The 23,687-nt window shown below is 39.6% G+C and overlaps 1 protein-coding gene across 1 annotated transcript in view; it reads right to left on the bottom strand.

Annotated features, from left to right (window-relative positions):
* The window catches only part of EML5 (echinoderm microtubule associated protein like 5), a 204,294-nt gene that overhangs the window by 131,228 nt on the left and 49,379 nt on the right, over positions 1-23,687 (bottom strand). Inside the window, exons 5-10 of the mRNA XM_025215565.1 lie at positions 19,198-19,383; positions 12,304-12,439; positions 11,414-11,615; positions 8,273-8,410; positions 6,927-7,183; positions 3,545-3,757 (exon numbers count right to left, since the gene is read on the bottom strand). Of these exons, the coding sequence (XP_025071350.1) occupies positions 3,545-3,757; positions 6,927-7,183; positions 8,273-8,410; positions 11,414-11,615; positions 12,304-12,439; positions 19,198-19,383 (1,132 nt within the window). The remainder of the gene's footprint in view (positions 1-3,544; positions 3,758-6,926; positions 7,184-8,272; positions 8,411-11,413; positions 11,616-12,303; positions 12,440-19,197; positions 19,384-23,687) is intronic.

Raw genomic sequence — 23,687 nt, 5'->3', positions numbered from 1 at the left:
ATACAAAAGCAGAGACTTGAAGGTAACAAAGGGCCCTCTTCCTCTCTGTCCTCCTCCCCAAAAGGATCCCTTGGAGAGGTCCCCATCTCCCAAAGGGGTCCCCAAAGCCACCAAGGACAGAAAACACATCACTAGCCCATCTGATCCACCCCAATGGAGGGGGCCCTCGGCATCCAACCTCCAGGCTGCTGACATCTGACACCTAAGAGAACCTTCAGAGTGAAGCCTGCGTCCTTGCCAGATGTTTCCTGACTCTGATGACAGCCCTAGGATTGGTAGATATAAATAGAATTGCTTGATTGCTTGTATTGTTTCTTTTCTGTTATTACTGTGTATCAATAAATTTGCCTATTATCAAATGGAGAGGTTGTGGTTGGTCTGAGGGTTGGTTCCCCCCCGAGAACAAAGCATCTGGGTCCTAAATCCAGAGTCAACAACTGCCAGGTACAGCTAGGCATGGGGCACATGGAACTCTGTCCCCTGCCCAGCCAATCATCAATGTCAACATGGAACTCCATCCCCTGCCCAGCCAATCACCAACACTGACACTGCTGTGACACTGCTGCATGGCCCAGAAAGTGCTGCGCTTCCATGTGCTGTGCTCTGGGGAAAGAATAGAGCTCGATCAGCATCTTAAAATAATGGGGGCAGGGGCACAGAGGTGGGTGGGGAGAGGTGGAGAAAAGGAAGCGTTTGTGGGAAGAAGCAGAGAAAGGGGAGTGTTGTGGAAGGAAGAGGCAGAGACTGTGGGGAGCAGGGGGGAAGGGCATGAAGCCTATAAGGGGAACAAATGGGGGAGCAGAGGGAAGGGAAGCTCCCTTATCCCCAGTCACTGCTCTGCCTGCTGTAGCAGTGGGAGAGGATGAATTAAAGACAACCCTCTGATAATTAGATTCTATATCTGGAAAATGATAACTAATTTATACACTTTTCCATATTATAACCTAATTATTGGGTGTTCATCTTAAAATCAGGGTCATCTTAGATTTGAGTAAATATGGTACTATTGAGACCAGAGATAGATGCTTAGAAATATGTGCCAGGTACAGTAACGTAAGGATGAGTGGGTGAAAAGGGCACAAGCCCCAGACACTGACTAAAAGGGGGTAGGGGGATGCCAGAATACAACAGGAGATACCTCACTCTCTTTTCCCTTGCACTCCCTCCTTCTACAATTTCCATCTCCAGTCCGGGCAGTGGCAGTGCAGGAGCATGTGTCTGTGAGAGATGGGTATCTGGGAAATATAATTCTGTCAAGTATGTTTTTGTCAGTACAGGGCAGGGGGGCAGATGGAGTTTGTCGCTGCTGAGGTGACATTAACCTATTTTTTTGCCACTGAAAACGAGGGCACAGTCCTGGCTAGTTACAACTCTGAGAGGTATATCCTCCAAATGATTTGGCCAGCTACTTTATCATCTTCTATAGAACCACTGGAAAATAAAGTTGAGGAAGTGGCCTATATTCCTCAAGGAAGGCATCTGAACTACTTAACAATATCTTCTCTGATAACTAAGTCCTGACTGAAGAGGAGTCATCTGCTCAGACTGAGGAACAGAGGTACCTGAAAAATCTAGAAACAGATGACTTGCCAGTATCTATGAGGTTACAGGATGGACAAATGCTTTTTATCATCTTAGACTAATGCCTACTCTGAGCAGTGCCTTTGTAGTATCAACAAAAAGATTCAGGGGTTGGAGGGATTCGAAAACTGAGCTTTATATGTGAATTTTCTTTCTGGGAATGTCATTGTTTGTATATGTTTGAAGATCAGACCATTTGCTCTGGGCCAGAGTCTAGGACTCAGACTGCAACAACTTTGACAAGTGTGGCAAAATCTCTACATCTTTGAAGTTCATTCAGAGGTATAGAGAAGTTTTCTACTTGCCAGTTAGAATCTTCACTGCAATTAGAAACTCCCATTCTACCTTAATCTCACTCTCAAAAGCAAGATATAGTAAAAAAAAAAAAAAAAAAAAAAAGCTACTGATTTGTATTAGCTTGGAATTTCTTCTGAGCCCATTTCTGGAATATTACCAGGATCCTGTTTTGGTTGTTGAATCAAGAATCTTAGAAGAATCTTAGAAGAATTTGGTTGTTGAATCTTAGAAGAATTCTCTTTTAGGGTCACAATCAGAATTAGACAGGTCACCTCCTTTAGAAAAGGTGGTACTATTGAGGAACTTCTATAGTTAGCAGTAAGGAAGATTTAAACTCAGGAACTTTTGTTCAAACAATTTAACAAGGGCATTTTAATCTTTCATGGAAAATTTTTCCTGGCCTGAGCTGTCTGCTCCAGAGACCAGGACTGGCCCTGCCTCTCTCCTCCCTAGGCAGAGCTCAGGCTGACTGAGAAAAAGTTGGAGACTGCAGCACAGCAGTATCTGCTCATTGCTCAAGCAGAGATCCACCCCTCCTTCCCCTCTCCCACAGCAAGGACCCCAGTGGCACAGACTCCAGCCAGCATCTGGTCACGGTCATGCCACCCCCTTGCTAGCTAATGCAGAGAGACGTCTATGTTTGTGTGTCTCCAATTTCACTGGAACAAAGGCAGACAGAACAGTGTCTCCTAGGGACTTTTTTGAAACTAATCAACAGGTCAGCTGGTAATGTTCCTTTGTTCTTCCTTAAAAATGCTTTGCAAAAAGATGTTTAAGAAAAGCTTGAACTAATGAAAGAGGCTCTGTTTTCTTGCTGTCAGTGTGGAGACAGAGAGAGGTGTGAGAAATGAGCTGGTTTGCAATGAATGCAGTGCTTGTCAGCTTGCTGCAGACAGTATGAAGAAATAGGGAGAGGGAGACTGAAAAGCTCAGTATCGTCAATAGATGCATGCAGTCCACACAAACAGTCCTTCCTCCCCCTGCCCTTTACCTCAGAGTGCTAGCCAGGGGCTGGGGTCTGGCAACACTCCCTGTCCCATGAACAGTGAGTGGGGGGAAAAGCCTGGTGAGGGCTGCTTCCACCTCCCCCTCCAGGCACACCCCAGATAGGGACTGTGCAGGCTGGGTGGGGGAGGTTTAAACCCCTCCCTAATCACTGTGTTCTGCTGGGGCCTGGCCACACCCACCTCAGCATAGCATTGTGGAAGGGAAGGGAGGATTCACTCTAGCACCCCCTGGCTTCTAACCTGATCCATTGCAGGCATGTGCCTGCATTTCCTGATTCAAAAGTGAACTGATTTGAAAGTGGATAGACATTCAATATCTGCAGATTACACTAACCTGCAAATATTGAATCAATTCAGGGTTAGGCTTTTTGAATGTCTGTCCTTAGCCATAATGTTCTTAGCGATCCTCTACAACTGTCAAATAAAACCTGTTGTGACATAAATCTCTCTTATCCAAAACACAATTGCAAATTCTACACAAAATTATTGAACAGTCCATTTTATCAACCCACTGCTGTTTTCCATGTTTGAACTTTAATTAAAACTCTACAAATAAACATTGGCTGTTTCTAAAATTCCTAAGACCTTTATTGTTCCCTCTAAAGCCTTTTTGTCCTGAGTATCTGAGATTTACATATTTTCATCAATAAAGACATTACCTTTTCTTACACATGGGTATCGAAATAATTTGACTATTCCATAGTCATCAGCAGTAACCAAAACTTGCCCAATAAAATTTGCATCTGCAGAATTGATATCATTGATATCTGAATACTTGGGCCATATTCCATTAACTTCTAAGCCAGAAACACATGTCCATGAAGCCCAGGGGACACCTTTTAATTCTTCTTTGTTTGTAACTTCTTTTCCACCTAAAAATAAAATGCAAATGCTTATTTTTAATCATTAACTACTGCTGTGTTTTTAATAAATCTGAAACTCCAATTTTCAAAGTCTGACCAGAATTTAAATCTAGCTTAGACCAAGTTAAAAAATGTATACTCAAACCACTATTTCTAAAACTCTTTGTTATAACAGGCAATGTTGATAGCAACACTTATTGGGTGCATTTCCACTTGCACTTTACCGCAGGGTTGCCTAGTAAGCTCTGCAGTAAAGCATCACCATCTATACATGTGGCACTATTAGGCCAGGGTAAACTAATTAACTTTGCTGTAGGATAGTACTGCCCAACATGAGTACTATCCTATGGCAAATTTTACTGTGCTACAATGCATGTGTATACATTGACCAGTCCTGGCTGGGGTATGAGCGTGGTACAGTCTTCCAGCTAGCCCCACACTGTAGAGCCCTTGTGCCCTAGCCAGCTCCTCTGCAGTACATTAAACTGGGTTAGAGCAGCCCCGGACTGGCAGGCTGACCCCTTGAGTCCCATCAGCTAGGGCTGTGCTGCCCCAGCTCAACGTGCTGTGGTCCTGGAAGCATGTGTAAACGCTGTGCCCGGGAGCAATAAACTCCAGAGTGAATTGCATCAGAGTTTATTCAGGTGCACTAATATCATGTGCAGCTGTGCCTACTATCAACATTAACACCTGGGTGCGTCTACATGAGATGTTTTACTGCCCAGTAAACTAATCTACTGCACAGTAAAGCATCGCTATTTACACATGTGCAGCATTTACCATGCAGTAAATTAGTTTACTGTATGGTTGGCTACTATTTGTAGATACAGGTAGTAGATTAACCATGCAGTAGCTACTGCACAGTACCTCATGTGTAGTTGCTAACCAAGAGCAATGTTGATGGGTTCTGATGTGCATGGGGCTAGGAGACAGCTGCCCCTGCAGCCCCACAGCTCTCCCAGCCCTTTGCACATCAGGACCAATCCCCAGGCCCCCTGCCAGCCAGAGTGGCACCTGGAAGAGCCTCGAGTTCCCCCTAGCTGGTGCAAGGGGACAGAGCAGGACAGGAGGAACCCTGGACTGGGCTGCTACTATTGGGAACAAATCTGAGCGCACATGTAGGCAAGGTTCCCAGGCGTAGTAAACTGCACCTTATTTTACTGTACCTTACTGAGTATTAATTGCATATGTAGACACACCCTCTGAGACTCAGTTTTCAGTTGCTTACAGTTTTGCCCAGTTTGAACTATTTGAAATAAAATTTTCCATGATTGGTCTCAGGCTAAATTGTTTTCCAAGCGATATACCAAGACCATGGTTAGCGGGGGAAAAAGTTTTGCTCATCTTAAAAAAAAAATCTTGCAAACTTCTCACCAAGAATCTCTAGCAGCTTGATTTGGAGCAGAAATTAAAAAAACAATAATCCTGAAATGTTGCCAACTTATGAGCTTCTGAAAACCTCAGTTTTCAAAAAACTGGGTTTGTTAGAGGCTGGTAGCTGGGATGGAAGGGACCTAATGAGATCAGTCTCCAATAGTTGCATCTGCAATGAGCACTCGCCATCCCTACACACCTACAGGCTGACAACACTGAAGATGCATAATCAAAAAGATGCAGAGTCTGAACAAGACATTTCCTGTAGTTGCTTCTCTAAGCAATCAGGGACCATAATGACAGTAGGTACCAGAACTAAGAGCAGACAGATTGATTCTTCTCTGTCAATACTCTCCTGCTTGTGCCTTATTAGGAGAAACAGGGTGCGTCTACATGTGCATTAATGCACTGTTGCTACTGCACATTACATTTAGTACCTCTAATACAAGGTACTAACTAATGCACAGTAGCCAGTGTTACTGAGCATGATTTTTTCATGACATTTAATGCACAGTGCACTAACTCTACTGTGAAGTAGCACATTAGCACAGTTTTTGCCATGGCACACTATTGCACAGTAGAATTAGCCTACTGTGCATTAGGCATCTCATGTAGACATGCCCACAGAAACCAGCCTTGGGTGCAGCAAAGTAAATGCCACGGGGAGAAGGAAGAGAACTGAATTGAGCTGGAACACATGGAAAGGGAACAAACTTTGAGATATCAGAGTAAAGAGACATTTATTGGTTATGAAAGAACAGTCTATAGGCCAAAAATGTACTGGTTAAGGGGAACAGAAGGCTATAGATTTAATCGCTAGATCACCCACTTCTTCCCCACAAAGAACTGGAATGGGATTTAGAAATTGTAGAACCTCCACATCAGCTATACATGAAGCTGAAACCTATAGTTCCATAACACGTATCTGTACCAAGGAGTTGGTAAAGTGTCCATTTTGGCTCCTTTAGTAGCCAATTCACATAGAGCATGAAAACTGTTGCCAGTTATTCCCATAAACTCAAGTGGTAGAGGTCTGTTGCAGACCTACAGTTTCCAGCATTGTTCATGCTTCGTGAAGTTCCTGTTTCCTGTTAATAAGTCCTAAAAGAGCTGTATCTCTGGACCATAGTAATCTACAATTTATCTACAATTTCAATTCACTAGATAGTTACCTACTTCTATTTTAATTTCATATTTAATTGGCATTTGGATTGCTTAAATATAAACTGTTCACTGCAAAAGCTCATACAAGTTGGCTTCCTCAGTAAGGTTATAAATCTAATTCTGAAGTAGTATGAATCTGTTTTTATGGGGTTCTTGATCTTTTCAAGCTTCCAAATTGTATACAACAAAGCTCATTCTGAACTATTAACACTGGAACTCAGCACTGGAAAGCCCTTATTAAAAAGAGTTCAAATACACAATTCTTTTAAAAAGTGGAAATTTATTCTTCAGAAAGAATGACTGATTAAAAAAAATAAATAATAAAATACATTGTAATAAAACATTGTAAGATTAAATACTGGTATCAAAATTAAGAAATTACAACTCATTATTTTTACCCAAATCAAAATACAGTAACAGCTTAGAAGAGAAAAACAAATCTCAATTGGATGCACTCTTATGTAAATTTACTTCATTTTCTTATGCTGTTATGCACTGAAGAATTGCTTTCATAGGGTTTTCATATGCCCTAAATTTCAGTACTTCAAACCAAGATTTATTAGCTATTTTATGCAAGTACTATACAGTTTATCATTTATAGATATACATTTTTAATAAAGCTAATATTAAAAAATCTTACTTGGCATCCTGTAAAAAAGTCTTTTCCCACTGCCATCATTGGTCTGTAAGTATTTACTGTCAGCAGACCAGTCCATGTGAGTGATGAAACTTAGGGATCCAACACATTCCCCAACTTTTTTGTACCTCTGAACAACACCATAAATATCAACAGAGCTGTCATTGGAGCCAACAGCGAGGAAATTACCATCTGGTGAATATTTTAATTCATGAATAGCTTCCTTCCTGTCTTTAATATGAACCACTTCTGTCATATCTCTGTAGTAGAGAAAATGAGTCTCATAAGCTTAAGAGAGAATATCACGTTCACAGTAATAATGTCTGACAAATTCTAATTCTGAAGGGAAAATCTTAGGTTCATTATGCAAATATAGTTTCTATAGGAAGCAAAGCCCTTTAAAGTTCCCTGCCCTTGGCCTAGGAGGGAGGACAGGAGGTATCACTGAAAGTCTGGGCTGACTAGGAAAGATGTGTTCAACCCTCATGTTCACAGGCCAGATCCAGCCCATGAAGCTAGGTAATCTGGCTCACAGGTTTCCCCACAAGCCCATAAACCTGGTGGTGGGAGAGTGGTGGTAATTAGTAATGCCACCACTCCCTTGCTATCAATTTTCCAAGACCCACATTGCTGGATTGGCCCCAGTCAGGCTGGCCCCATATTGAGACATCAGGCCTTGTTCCCACATGGCTCAATTGAAATTGGACCCAATGCAACTGTGTGGGATTGGGCACAGAGAGGACCAGCTCCACATGGCTGCAATGGACCCTGGCCAAGTTCTTTCCACATGGCTGGATCAGGCCCTGATTGGGCCAACACTATGTTCCGGATAGAGCCCACTCACTAAATACAACCTACAAGCAGATGTGGCACCACTCCTCTGACCCACAGGCCTAAATGTTTGGGCACTGCTGGACTTGAAGGGTTCAGGTAGATCACTAGCCCTTAAGACACTTAGATGAAGGAAGCTCCTTAATATCACATGGAGCCCTCTCTCTCATCCCTTAGACCTAATCTGAGGTTTGAAGACAGCAAAGCTATTGCTGGGACCAGTTTTGGGAGCAGGGAATAAGGGCTAACAGCAGCTCTCACTAAGTGGAAATAACTAAGAAACTAATGATAATTTTTAATATATGATTTATTGCCCAATAATGTATTTTTTCCTAACATACCATTTTTCATAATATACTGTTATGGAAACCTTTGCCTATTAAATCAGAGTAACAGAACTGTATGTATATAATCTGTGAACCATATGTTTGAAATAGAAGTTAAAATAATCTTAGCGTATGCTTTCTATATAAAACATATACTAGATTGCTCGTAACTTTCTGATTTTTACACTATACCTGACTCGAAGTACAGTGAAAGAGCCATCTTTCATTCCAAGTGCAAGATGGATTCCATCTGTACTAACTGCTGCACAGCGAATCGGTTCCTCCATATTGCACCGGGCAATCAATGCATGGTCTATTAAGCTCCATATTCTAAAGTAAAGTCAAATGCAAGGAATAGTTAATAACTTTGTGATAGAAAATGTGAAGGCTTCTAAAAAATATTCTGAATGCAGTGTTCATATTAAAAAATTATTTTCTACCAATAACTTTCAAAACTAGCAAAAAAATGTTATAAGTTTTGCATAGCAGTGAATGCCTATATTTCTTCAAGTAGGATAAAGGAGCTAGTATGAAAAAAATGAAAAGGCAGATTCAGTTTTTGGCTTTGTTGGTAAAACATAAGGTACTTGATCCTACTTTGCTTGAAACAAATTCTGAATTTTCTATTGCTTAAAAGTATATCCAGTTTAACTAATGAAGAGAATAGAACAAACAATTAAAATTTTACAATACAAATGCATCTCTCTATTAATAATGCATTATTCTTAATATATTACAATTTCATATATATTACTAAATAGCATTATAACCTCTGACTAATTGTGCCTAAGTACAGCATGTAATTTTTACATTAGGTTCCAGATGCATGTTTTGCTGTATCAATGTAACTTCCATCCAATTCACAAAAAAATGCTACTACACAATTTCTGAGAGGAAAAGGAATGATCTTTCAGAAAAAACAGAGAGTAAAACTTACTAGGATTTGTTAGAACATAGATTTATTAAATAAATATAGATATACAAACAATTTGTATTAGTAGCAAGGTGTCAGTGTTCTAGTAGTAGGTTGTTCCTAAGTGGATGTTGCTGCTCATGGGAATCTCATTTGAATACATTGTAGGGAATTTCCCAGGGGAAATGTTTCTGACAAGTAGCTACTGCTCCTATCAGGTATCCTGCAACAGGGAGTCAAATTATATTAAGTAAAAATTCCCCATATTAGAAATTCCCCATACACCAGAATTCTCTCTGGAACTGAAAAACAATCAAATCTTCTATAACAGCTTCAGGAAAAAAACTACTTCCATTTAACCCCCATTCTTGTATCCCAGGAATTTTTTATACACTCCTGAAGATCCATAAACAGGATATCCCTGGCAGACCTCAGAGAACAAGTTTCTACAAGATGCAACGGACTTCCTCAGCAGAATCCAGTACATCATCCACCTCCCCAAGAAGGTCATATTTGCAACCAACAATGTCACCAGGCTGTATACTAACATGCCACACCATGAAGGCACAGCTGCCTGTCGGAAATACCTACAAGAATAGAGTACAGCCAGATTTGTAGACACGACAATCCACATTCAGGATGGCACCCTACAAACCACCATATACAAATAACCCATGGACCATCATACTTATGTCCACAAAACCAGCAATCATCCCAAGGATACCAAAAAAGTAATTTAGAGTCAGGCCCTCAGATACCACTGCATTTGCTATGAGAAGAACATTTATGAACCCACCCGGCCTGCCTAAAATCTGTTTTTATACAAGAACACTCCAATAGAGAAACAGACCACACATTTAAAAGAGTACCCATTTAAAAGAGTATCCAAGTACCCTGCAGTAACCTGCTACAATACAAAAAGAAACCCTGCTATGACCGCACATCCCTAGTGATTACCTACCGCCCAACACTGGAACCAATCAGGAGAATCAAATAACTACAGCTTATACTTAACAAAGACCTTGAGATAAATATTCCTATCCTCTCCATTCCTGGCTTTCAAACAACCCCCTAACCATGCTGAACTCATCATCAGAAGCAAACTCCTCATTGCTCAGCAGACATCAAGTTGTACACACCTGTGCCTTAGCAAGAAATCCTTAACCAGGCAACATATCTCCAGTGCTACTACAATCAACACCCTTCATAACAAGGCCATCAGAATCTATGGATCCTACATATGCCTTACCCAAAATGTGATATATCTGATCAAATGCACCAAATGCCCCCATGGCAACTACATGGGTGGAAACAAATAGCAACTACACACCAGAAAAACAATAAAGAATAAATGCACATACACCATTAAAGGCACATTCTTCACAGAACCACCATTCTCTCTCTGACCTCACTACCCCTATGCTCAAAGGAAATCTACTTAACACACTTAAAAAGTGAACTTGGGAGCTAAAATTCATAAGCTGACTGGACATTAGGAACCAGGGACTGAACACTGGTATTGATTTTATGGCACATTACAACCTACCTGAATCCCAAATGACCCTCTCCTTTTTAATAGATCTTGATCTCCCAGTAATCAGCTTCTTTTTTTCTGCTAGTTGTTTGCCTGCTACCTCTGGGAATTTCTCTCCTCCCTCAAATTTCACAGCTCTAGCAACTATTTTTTTTAACTATCACTGCGCTTGCATTTATTCTCAGACTCAAAGAAGAGAATGCCTTGCATCTGAAAGCTTATCTAACCCTATCCAACTATGCAGTTGGCCCAATAAAAGATATCATCCAACAATTTTTTTTTAACTGGATAGGCAAAAAGTGAGTGAAATGAACTTCTAAATTCTAAAACATAATATGAATAAGATTTTTGAAGTATTATATTACATCAAACCACAAGAAGGTATCTCAATTATGTCTAATACAGGGTAGATAGATTCACTCGATATCAACCAAAATGATCAAGCTCAGTAGTAAAGTTACACATCTAAATTTTACTTCAATGCAAGCTGTAGATACCTGGCTGCCCCTCTAAAGAAAAACAAAATCAAATCACTTTTGAGATCCTGAAATATAAACTGATGTGCCTAACTTCAGGAACTCAATTTGATAATTTTGGTCCTCATATTATTTACTGTCATTAAAACTACGAAAGCGAACATTTCCACCATTTGAGTTGAAATAAAGGTCTTAATTTTCATTTTGTAAACTACCAATTTATACTACTGTTTTCAGACTTTCAACAGGAAAGTATTCTTTATCCAGAGTTATGAGAATAAATTTAGCTGGAACAATACCACAATATGATACATAACAATTATTTAACCTTTAATTATTTAAAGATAAAGCAATACCTCAAATTGTACACAGTTAAACAAAAACAAACAAAACAATTCAAATCACCTAACCTGACTGATCGATCATCACTTCCAGTCATAGCCAAAGGTTTTGTAGGGTGGACAGCTAGAGCCCACAGCTCTCCTTCGCAGTGCCCCTGCATGATCAGGAAAGGCTTATTGCGTTCATGCACCACAATTTCAAAAATTTCACTGTCTTGTGTACCAACTAGGATATGATCTCCCCTCCAGCACACACTTCTTACAGACAGACCTGGTGTGGGGAAAGGAATACATTACACAATGCACATAATTCTCATGAACCAAAAACTACTGAGAAACTACCAAGAGATCTTCAGATGACAGGGCATTTGTCAAAGCACAAATTATTTTGACTCTCAGGACTCATTCATATGAGTGCGTATGCTGCGTTTCCACAGGGGCAAGTAACAGCAGCACATAGTTGTGCACTACTGCTCGTCTCTGGGGACCGCCTGGGCACGTATGCGCTAGCATGTGTCAGGTTGCCCTGGGTGGGGTAGAGAAAGCTGGGACAAGCACCTGGGCTGGCCCCAGCAGCTTTACCTGGGGTTCTAGGGGCCTCCCAGGGCTTCAGTGGCAGTGATCCGGTGCATGGAGCCTGGCCAGCAGCCGGAACATGACTCTAGCTGGATAGGCTCCAGTTTCAGGCAGCATATGCTGTATCATGTACACCACCCCACTTTAAGGTGTGGGTTTTTTTGACACTGGGCTGTCCCAGTGTCAAAAAAATCCACCACACTGCAAATTAGCACGTGCACGCTCGTCTGGATGCACCCTTGTTGTGTAAATACAATGTTCATATTAACATACATGTCATATATTTTCATTAACTGTTTTTAAAATAGATTTTTCAACCTGTGAAGAACTTCCCATTTGATCGTGTAATGAAAATAAAGACTAGATTGTTTTGGGTTTTTTACCTTTATATCCCTGGTCTGTTTCCCTGAGATCAATCACAGTAATTGGTTTAAAATTTAAATCCCATAAACGAACGCAGCCATCCCTGCCACCAGTGGCAAAGCCTTCTTCACATGCATTCATGCTGAAAATTCCTGCCTGAGGAGGAAAGAAAATGACATTCAACAACACATACAGCTTATAATAACTATTATGAAAAGAAAGAAATCTTCATATGGATGGAAAATGTTTTCCCCTCTTGTTATGTTGTAGAGAAGGCACCATTAAATCATTCAGCTAACACAATTTTTATATATATGGGTGAGTCAAAAATGTATATAAATTCTAATTATCAAATAACAAATTAATATTATGGGTTTCATCCAAAAATTATAATGCAATTGAAAGTGATGCGAACAGAACTTGGGCTCTGATTCAAGAAAGTTCTTAAGTGCATACTTTAATCTATCCTCATTCAGGACAGAACTTAAAACACACACTTCATATACGTAAGTCTCACTGATTCACTTGGGATTTAAGCACATGGTTAAGTGCTGAATCCATGAATATGGATGATTTCCTAGTGGAGGACTCAGGGTTTGTCCACATGAGAAAACTGCACTAGTTTAACTTCAGATCTAATTTTTAATTAATTAATCCAGCTCAAACCTCTGTGCACTCTTATTTCAGTTTAAAACTGATTGATATCAGTTTAGGTTATATCAGTTAGGAATATATTCAAGTTAGACAGAAATAAACTATACGTGATGCAAAACAAAAGTGTTCATACAAATTTGACCAATTCCCAAATATGTAACTTTTAAAGCAAAAAGGGACAATTAGGATAACCTAGTCTGACTTCTTCATTAATGCAGGCAATAAAATTTAATTAAGTTATTCCTGCATCAATCCCTTAATTTATGGTTGAGCCACATCAACTATTTTAGGAAGTAATCTTGACATAAAGGTTTCAAGTGACAGAGAACCCACCACAACCCTAAACAAATTATTCCCCTAGTTAATTACTCTGTGTTAAATATCTGTACCCTTTTTTTAACCTGAATTTGTCTTGCTTCATCTTTCTGCCAGTAAATCTTGCTACAGCTTTGTTTGTTAAATTAAAAGTGATTCTAACATCAGGAATCTTCTTCTTGTGCTTATTGACCATGGTAAAACTACCTCTTAGCCTTTTTTTAAGTAATCCATGTAAATTAGACTTCTTAAGTACCTTATTGTAAAACTGGTTTTCCAACTCAAATAATTCAACTTTTTAAAACCCTTTCTCTTTTTGATCTGTGGACACCAGAATTGGAAACAGAACTGTCTTGTAATGCTACATAGTGTTAACACCAAACTTCTATTATACATTCCCTTATTTATCCATCCAAAGATTTTGTTTACCCTTGTAACCACTGCATCATAGTAAGAGTTCAATTTCAGATAACTAATCCACCTTACCCACCAAATCCCTTTCACTATCACTGCTTCATTTAATACAATCCCCTAACCTGTCAACTAACTATATGGCACCTATATACTATATTTTATAAGTATGGCATTGAAATTGGCTGTAGTAGAACAATTTTTTCAAGTATACCACATTTTTCAAATTTACCTTGTAGTCCAAGTCATTCTAGAAATTTCTCTTCTCAATTATTATTTCTCACTATTTACCACTATTTTTGCAAATTACAAGCTTCACCAACAGTAATTTTTTAAATTTTTTGTTGTAGTTAATCTACTTTAAGTTAAATCAGTGCAAATTTATCATGTACATGTTTAGAACTAGTTTGAAGATGTGGACTAAGGAATTTTGATTGAGCAGGTATTTTTTACCCATTTATTACCTACCTAACTCAAAAACAGTAGAATTAGTGTGTTTGCTGATATGCAGGTTGAGAGAATTGCCGCAATACTGCTTTCATCCTGATGTTGATGATCCTAATGCTGCCGCTTCTTATACCTAAAAAGAGTTTAGTTTCACATCCTCTTGCCTTAGGGCCCAGTTCAACCCCCACAAATATCAGCAAAAAACCCCAACTGACTTTCATAAGCTGTGGTTCCAGCCTTTAGTTGCCATTAGTCAACTTCTAAGTTATTAGGCAAAAGACATACTTTGGCTCTTTACATACTAAGATGAGGAAGATTAATTTAAATTCCTGAATTCAGGAGCAAAACATACTGTACCTACTGGTCATTTAGCACCATTTGCTTTAAATAACTGATTTTAGTATCCATGAGTGAGTGATATTTTGATAGTGACAAAAACAAAGCATTCTTTCCTTTCCTTAAATATAATGGACACTTTTTCTCAAGTAAAATACAGATATATTCAAAAAGACATGAACAGCAGGTCCACTACTGAAATAAAGATAATATTGACAATTATACCGCATCTTTTTAAATGTTATTGTATTTTTATTTTTTAAATAATTTTGACACTGAACTACAAGCAAACATGAGTAATACCAGAAGAACATTTTTAAGCAATGAAGAACAGGACATGGTTCCAAGACCTAATGCCCTAGCAGAAGGTAAACTAACAGCATTGTCAGTCACAGGTCTTTTATAATTATGTCTTGAGTCTTCAGTTCTAAGAGGCAAATGTGTAGCTGCAATGGTTTCTGTTTCTATCTCTGAGTCTGAAACTTCATACTTCAAAACCAAGGTGATATATAGAAATGCAGAAGGACTATGAGCACAGGGCAAAACAGATTGTTTCAACTTCATGATTATAGTCACGCTCACTCTAGAAAGACATTTACAAATGTTGAAGCACTCTTGGATAATCTAGTGTCCCTGGAATCCATGTTTGCCTCAATGGAGGGGGGAAAAAAAATCAAATTTACCCACTTGTGTAAGATGTAGATGTCACCATAATAACCATGCCTACACAACTTCTAGATTGTAGTCCTATAATCTGCTTGAGTGCCATTCTTAAAAGACCATGTGGAAGCTACACACATGTACAAGATGTATTTGTCAAAGTACAGAGTAGCATTAAAAAAAGAAAATATATTACACCAGTTCCTTGAACTCACTTCCATTAATAAAGATACCTACAGGTTGGATCCTAACTTGAAATTATTTCCTCCCCAGTATGTCCTCCCTAACAGTTGAGATCAGCTGTGACATTTGAGCAGATTGTTCATGGAGCTGGGGACAGTAAATTTCTGGTGAAGCATCATTGATGTGTAATTTATTCTTTTTACTTGTCTAACACCTTTCAAGCTAATTTTCTTATTTTGTGAAGAAGTGTTCTAAGATACATGGATAAAAGGTATCTTACTACAGAAATCTAAAAATAAATATTTAGATATCTCTCTACTATGTTGAAACATGAAAAAATAGCTCTATTTTGTTTGACATAATCAAAGCAATTCATAGTAAAGCTTAGAGTGATGGAATGACTTGGTCCACAACACCAAGTTTAAAACATTCATTTACATATGTTATATTACTCACTCTATATTTAATTAATGCTTGGCAAGCCAACATAGATGTGTTAGGGTATTAACAGGGTGCCTGTTATTTAACCTCAACTTCTGACATCAATCCACACAACTTTAATATGTACCTCTGAAAGAGTATCCCAAAATAAATTATTCAGTTATTGAGAAGGCATCCTATGTACATTTACTATGCAAAGCCCAAGCATAGTAAAAAAGAATCTTTAAAATAGTGACTGTTTTTAATAAGCATACCATATATGCTTACTGCACACATTACATCTTCATATTATGTGTAACATGCTTGGAAACCATGCATTATTTCTTATTCAGAACACAGAATGCTGAAACTAAAAAGAGAATTCTATACGCTAGTCTGTGTGTTAGCATAATGTGATATTTGATAAGTTTTTTTGATTAATGCCTATAGTGCTAACTTTCCAGTATCAGATGCACTATGTACAACTAACCTCCTAAAGTGCGATTAACACCTAAATTCACATGTACTTGTATCCTCTTTCAGCTCTTTAAAAAAAAAAGAAATTGGGAAGGAAAGGTATCAGCAGAAACAGATCTTTTTCCACATCTCCCAAAGCTAGACTTGCAGCTCTTTTGCCTCCTACTAACAATTTCCTCTCAAACCCCTTAACATTTCAGTCCCTTCCCTTTCCTAAAGACACCTTCTTTTCCTGATCCATATAAATTTGGCTCTTCAACTCTCAACTACCGTTATATTATCTCCTTTTTATCCATTCTCCTAACTGCAATCCTATTTCAATCACTTAATTCTCCAGCCACTGTTTGTCTTCCCTTTGGCTTTCCTACTCAAAGACCGAATTCCCTCCCAATGAGATTTACCATTGACCCAGTCTCCCAGCAGCATTCAGTGTATGCATGGCAAGAGATAGTTGACTTGATTCTGAATTTCCATTTGCCTCCTACTGCTAAGTTGCGCCATATTTTTCTCAACTATTTCTATTGGCACATCTACATTTACTTTTTCATGTAACACTGGTCATAAAATGGAAGTGTGTTTTTTCCACCTTTAAATATATGCACAAGAATTTTGGAGTACTTCTGAAACAATTTAGTAGTAATGAAATGCCACAGAATGACTGATCATTTATTAGCCAACCTGGATATTACAATATAAATATTTCACTTCCAATCAATTATATTTCTCACACTGAACATATTCTTCATTGACGGATTATGCACATCAAATGTGAATTTTATATAACTAAGATATCAGAATTTATCCCAATGCATGAAAATGACTTAAATTACAAGGCACACGTGCGCACACACATTTACACATACTTCCTTTGGATGTTTAGTTGATTCATATGGCCAAACTAAATTCTACCAACTTTTCCAAATAGTCTATTTTTACTTTAAAAATAACACAAACAAGTGCTGAAAACATAACTGTTTCAGGTAACTATGAATTTCTAAATATAGAAACATTTTGTCTTCATCAAAAAAATTGGACAGACACAGTGAGACACAGAAGTTTGACTAGGATGCACCAATGCTCTTATCAGTACTTTGACACATCTCAGGTGCCTGGCTGGAAGGTCTTGTTCATCTGCTCAGGGTCAAACTAAGCACCAAATGTGTAGCCAGGAAGGAATTTTATCCCCAGGTCACAATGAAAAGGGAAAGAGGGTTTTTTTTGCCTTCCTCTGTAATATGGAAGAAGGACACTTTGTAGTGAAAAGCTTGTCTAATAGCTCTCCCAATCATACACCTGCTCCAATAAAAGATGTCACCAAAAAACTCCTGCTTCTCCTGTATTTTCTGGACCACCATGACTCCAGCACTCCAAACCCTATGGAATAAAGGGGCATGGTCCTTCTCCTAGGATAACTTGAGCATGTTCTACCCCCAAAAATTCCCAGTCCCTGGTACAAATTGATAACCAATGTCACTTTTACACAGTGAAAGTAAACAGACATACTCAGTATACAAATAGGCATACATAGTATTAACTTCAACTGTCTTCCAATTGCCAATACTGAATTTTATTGGGTTATGATCACCAATCCCTAAACTATCAACATCTAGTCTGGAGACTTATTAATCTTTATTCTTCACAATAGATTCAAAAATAGAATTACTTTGTGTTGCATGCAATAACTCATGCGAGAAAAATGTTATCTGTGATTTTTAGTATTACTAATGCCACATTACTACTGGCCTATAAGACAGATCTCATGACAGCCTTTTTTTCTCCATATTACAGACACATTTTCAGGAGTACCTACATTAGTTTGATTTGGTAGCCTTAAAGATGACATTCTCTAGCATAAAAGGTATTGAGGTCATCTCCCCTTCTGGGCTTCGTTAGTTAACATGGGTCACAGAGAAGCATTCATCTCTATGAGTAAGAATTTTTCCAAAATTCTTCCTGGTAGAAAAACAGCCAGGGGCCTTGAGCATACATGCGTTCCAGCTCTGTATCTGGAGAACTACAAAGACAAGTTCTCCAACCAAGGGACACTAGACAGCTGTTCCCTGGGCCACCTCCACCCTTAAAGGAGTCCATTAATTGGCATCCTGTCCTCTCCTCTGCTAGGAAAGACGACGGTGGGGGAGGGGAGGGGTCCAATCCCAGGAAAATGCCCACTCCCCTCCTGCCAATCAGTTAATTGCTGAGACAGGGGACCATTCTTCTATGGTGGGAGACATGGGGGAAAACGTTCTCTTGGCACAAAAGTATCACACCTTAATGGCCATATTTTTCCATATGCATTCAAAATCCTGCATTTTTGAATTATCAATAGCCAAAAAACAGAGAAGACTTATTTCATAGAGTGCTACCTTTTCTATATCACCCCCTTAATCCGCCCTATCATTTATTGAACATATGAATTGTTTCATCCTGTCAAGTAACATCAATTATGTCATATTTACTCTAAGTAAATTCCTCTTGCTTGTTATTTACATTCTTTTTTGCATTTGTCCAATTTGCTCATGAACTAATGGTAAACCATTTCCTATAACTAAATAACTAAAAGCTACTTGCAAACAACAATTGCTTCAACGCCAACAAGTAATTAACAAGTACTTTTCTTTTATATTAAAATATGGGGAAAATCAGTAGCTTTATTTGTGAATCGTATATAAAAAATTTGAGAAGGTAAACTTTGCATTGCATTGTCACATATTGATTAAAGCACCTGGAAGAAGAAAGGACTATTCAATGTTGTATGTACAAACTGGATTCAGATTTATAAAGCATCTTTTCCATAAAGGCATATGGGCGAAAGTGAAGTAAGAAAGATATAGAAACATTATGTAAATAAAAAAGCATGTCAGATTTGCATGTAAACATTTCAGTTTAAAATAAAAATAAACTTCACAAGGATCATTCAGAAATCTTCTTTGAACTATCAGTTATAAACTTTACCAGTTTCCAAAGCTGTGTAATATTCAAACAGTCTAAATCATAAGTAAAATACTTACAGCATGTGCTCCTTGTATTGTCCTTACAAGATTGATTCCTTTCCATACATATATATCTCCATTAAGTGCACCAGAATATGTCACTTCATCTCTTGCACAGGCTAGGCACAGTATAGTTTGCAGATCACCAGTCTTGCCAAAAACACCACGTTTTGGTGTTAATGAATTACCACACAAGCTCCAGAACTGCAAAATAAAACATGATATAAAAGGGGTTTTTTTGTTAACATACTGCAAAATTTCCAAATTCAATATAGTATATGCCTAATATTGGAGAAAAAAAAATACACTAAATGCTAAGAATTTTCTTCTAAGAAGCTCTTAGTCTTTTCATTCCTCTGGTTCTTCAGCATTCAAACAACAGATCATTTTTTTCCATTAATTTAGACTGCTGTTTCACTGGAAATAAAGCAGTTATTTCATATATTTATGATTTAAGTGAAAACATTTCCATTTTAAATTAAATATTTTTATGAATCATAATTGTTAGTACTCAGTTCAATATCTCTTTGTTTTTTGTAATAATTGAGAACAATTTCATAATAAAAACTTTTAGATGGTACAAAACACACAATATTCTTTGTGCTATCACAGTATTTTTCAAACCAAAACTCGTCAGGAGTTACCGCTATGGTTGTTCCAACAATAGCTGGTGCCAACTTGATGTACAGAATACGGTAAGGATCTGATATGTGGGATACCATTTGCCTGACCATGTGGAAGCCTCTAAATTGCAAAATTACTCTTCTTTTAGTCTCCTTTGCTATATTAGTTAATATTTTAAAAAAATTAAAGTAGTAAAACAAAAAATTATTCCTTTTGGCCTGATTAGCTACCCAAAATTTAAAATTTTATATTATTCCAATAAGAGGAAAACATTGGCACTGAAGTTGGTGGAATTCTGTTTTTAAAAGAAGGGCGTTAAATATAAAGCCCATGAGGCTCACCTAGAGAAGCAGGGAATCATGGAGGTGGGGAGAACAGGGGCAGAAGTTGCTGCTGAAATTTGGGACACAGGGCCCCACAGCTCCATTGCGGATACATTTTGGCTGTAGGAGGGAAGCAACTTAGGCATCCACTCATGTCACCGCTGGACATGAATTTAGATTCAGCCCATAAGGAGCTTCACAGTCCGCATCCAACCTAGGACCCAAAAGAGCTTGACACCCCTGACTTACAAGAATGTACAAAATCTTGCTTCCTAAAGTGCAGGGGAAATCATACATCTGGAAATTTTTTCCAGGCTCTCTGCCCCAGATTACTTTAAGCCAGCACCTGAACCCCGAAGTCCTTTCTAGATTTCTCTTAGGCTATGCCCTTAGTGCTTGTTCAGATAGGATATGAAGCTTCCTTCTCGGTCTTCTTCAGAGTTCTGTTGCTTATTCATCATACACAAAAATCCTTCCTAATAGCCCTGAAACAAAGGCCTTCACATTCAGAAGATCATATTCCTGAGCAGCCTTGCATTTCCTTTTGTTTTTGGTGGACACAAATGCTGACTAATCCTTCACAACTGCGGCAAAGAGTAGTGGTCAAATCAATCAGTTTCAATAAAGGTTCACTCAACCAAAAAGGCAGTTTTATTTTAATTAAAAACATACAAATGTGATTTAAAGAAAAACACATATTTTGTATCAGAGATTATAGAAAGAAATGTAAGATTAAAGGAATTTTTTGTGGGTGCTGCTCAGCGGGTTGGTCCTGGGTGCCACATGCAGCCTGCACCCTGGACCCCCTGTGCCATGTACAAAACTCTGGTCTAGGCCACATGCTGCAGGCAGCGCATGCCCTGTTCTGCCCTAGCACACTACAGGCACAGTGAGCCCCAGGGTGAGCACGTGATGCAAGCAGCGTGCCAAGCTGGACCGGCCATGTACACTGCACACAGCACAGAGGGCTGGCACAGGGTGCATGTGGCATTCAGCTTCCCACCAGACCAGACTTGCACTCTGGCTCTGGCATTGCCTGACCTGAACCGGCCCAGAACCACCACACAGGACCAGTCCAAGAGTGTACCACACACAGTACATGCACCAGATTGGTCCGACTGTGCTGCGTGTAGGGCGTATGGGGCCAGGTCCAGCCCACACACCATTGCAGTGCATGGAGCTGTGGTCTGAGATTGGTTCAGAGATCTGTGGGCTGAATCATATGACTCCATGGGTCAAATCTGGCCCACAGCTTTGATACCCTGGTAGTGTATATGTTAATAACCAAAGGTTAAAAAGAAAAAAGACTACCACATTAATTCCCAAAACAAGCACTGAAGAATATTCAAAGTTCACTTCTAAGTTTCAAGTCATTAAAAATCTAAAATATGTTCACGTGCTGTTAGGACACGCAAAATAACCTGAACTATGTTTCAAAGTGACATGAATAACTACACAGCCATAATTAAAACATGTTAACATTTCTGGTTCCAGACACAAATTCAGATTTTTTTTGAAAACATATTTTTTTCCTTAGTGCAGAAACTATTTTTTTTTTCGAAAACAGAACTAAGTTTGTGGGATGGACTGTCTATGCAGTTATAGAACTTATGTCCGGGAGAAAAAGATGTCTAAGCAAGTGGAGAAAAGAATATGGGTGATGTCATGATAAGGGGCTTATTATAGATCATCAAGCACAGAATTTGGATAAGGCTTTTTTGGGCAACTAAAATAATCCAAAATATAGAAACTAACGACAATGTGTGCCTATATACATGCTCCAACATGTTCTAATTAGAATGCTCTAGCATTGCCACAGCATCACATGTGGGTTTAAAATCATGTGGCCCCACACTGGCAGAGGTAAGAGAGAGGACCCAGGACCATGGCAGAAGGAGCGTGGAGCCCAGTTGAGGGATTGCCCCAGCAGGGGCCAAGTGAGCAGAGCAAGAGCCTGCTCGCTAAACTAGAGGCTCGGAGAGCCTATAGCTCTAGGGGCCCAAACCCAGTGAGAAGGAGCGAGCGACACAACATGAGAAGCCCCCGAGAAACGCCGCTTCACTCAGTGGGACACCAGAAGTGGTGACTGTGAGTTTGTTCCAGAAGGAGATCCGGGGATGTGTTACAGTTTTGAGTTCAACGGTTCTTTTTTTTCATTTGAGTTAAAGGCAGATCAGACTGGCCCTCCCATCATGGATATAGAAGGCTAAAGAACTGTGTTGGGGGCTGAAGCAGTAAGCCTGGGATAGTAACCCATTTGAGGACTGAATAAAAAGGGGATGTGATTTACCAGCAGGCCTTGAGGCCAGTAAAAGAGCTGGGGCAAAGAGGGGAGAGAACTCAGCCATCTTGTGCAGAAACCTGATATGGACTGCCTAAAGAGTGGGCGCCCATAGATTAGGCAGATAAGACTATGGCCACCCAAGATTGGCACAAACCCAAGCATCTCCAGGGTGGTGACTTAAAACAAAGCTGGAAGAGACTCTCTAACCAATCAAGATTACAAGCTGTAAACGAGCATGGCTAATTAAGCAAATCACTGGCTGCGCTATCCTTCCATCAGATGACCAGCGGCCTGACTATCCTAGAAGATCTGTTTGGTCTTGGTGCATGGGCAGGGTATAAGAGGAGGAGCAGCCCCAAGGACCAATGACTCAAGATATTTGTGAGAGCAAACAGAAATAACCAAGGATCCTCTCCTTCTCATGTAAGATCAAGATGTGGTGGGCGAGTTGGAGGGTGTGTCCTATGAGTAAAAGTGAGCAGAAGTCAAGCTGTGTGGCCCTAAGAACTGGCACTCAACAGACAAGAGTGCCTGGTTGCAGAGACAAATCCAAGTTAGGCATAGCCATCCACACATATCAAACAACAAGAATGCAGTTTTTGTAGAAAAAAATGATTAGTTGGGCCTGAACAATGGTGTAGAAAACAATGTTTCTGTAGAAAGCAATGCCAACTGATTCACACTTGGCATGAGCCTAAAACCAGGGTGGATGTGGTGCCTGGGGCTGATGGGTGGGTAATAAGGTCTGTTATCTCTCACTTCCATATGCTGCTATTAACAAGGATGTTACGTCTGGAGACAACAAACTCTACCTATGCCTGAAGAAAAGCATTTGTGCCCAAAAGCTTGCGAAAAACCAATTTTTCCAAATATTTAGTTGCTCAAATAAAAGACATCACATCTACCCAAAGAACCTCATCTGCCTATGATCTCAGCTGGGGAAGGGACAAGGTTCCCACACGCACTGTGTCAGCTTGACATTGCCGACACGGTGCATGTGGGAAGAGGAGTAGCCATGTGCTGCTCGGGACAGGATGAGCCCGGCCGGAGCAGCAGGGGGCTCAGCTGCACTTTCCCCCTACCTATGCCAGTCAGTCCCGAGCGGCACATGGCTCCACTGCCGCTTCTGTTGGCTGGTGCTGACCCAGGCGGATCTGTCCCATCCGGAGCAGCGTGCAGCTGAAGCCAGATTCCCAGGTGCTGCTGGGGACAGGAGGAGCCCGATCGGGTCGGCATCGGCCAGCAGAAGAGGCGGGGGGGGGCAGGGTCGGCCCGGG

The sequence above is a fragment of the Alligator sinensis genome, unplaced genomic scaffold (assembly GCF_000455745.1).
Source record: "Alligator sinensis unplaced genomic scaffold, ASM45574v1 scaffold1141_1, whole genome shotgun sequence".
NCBI classification, from domain to species: domain Eukaryota; kingdom Metazoa; phylum Chordata; order Crocodylia; family Alligatoridae; genus Alligator; species Alligator sinensis.
Note: the sequence above shows the minus strand (reverse complement) of the source record. Positions and strands in the feature narration are given on the sequence as shown.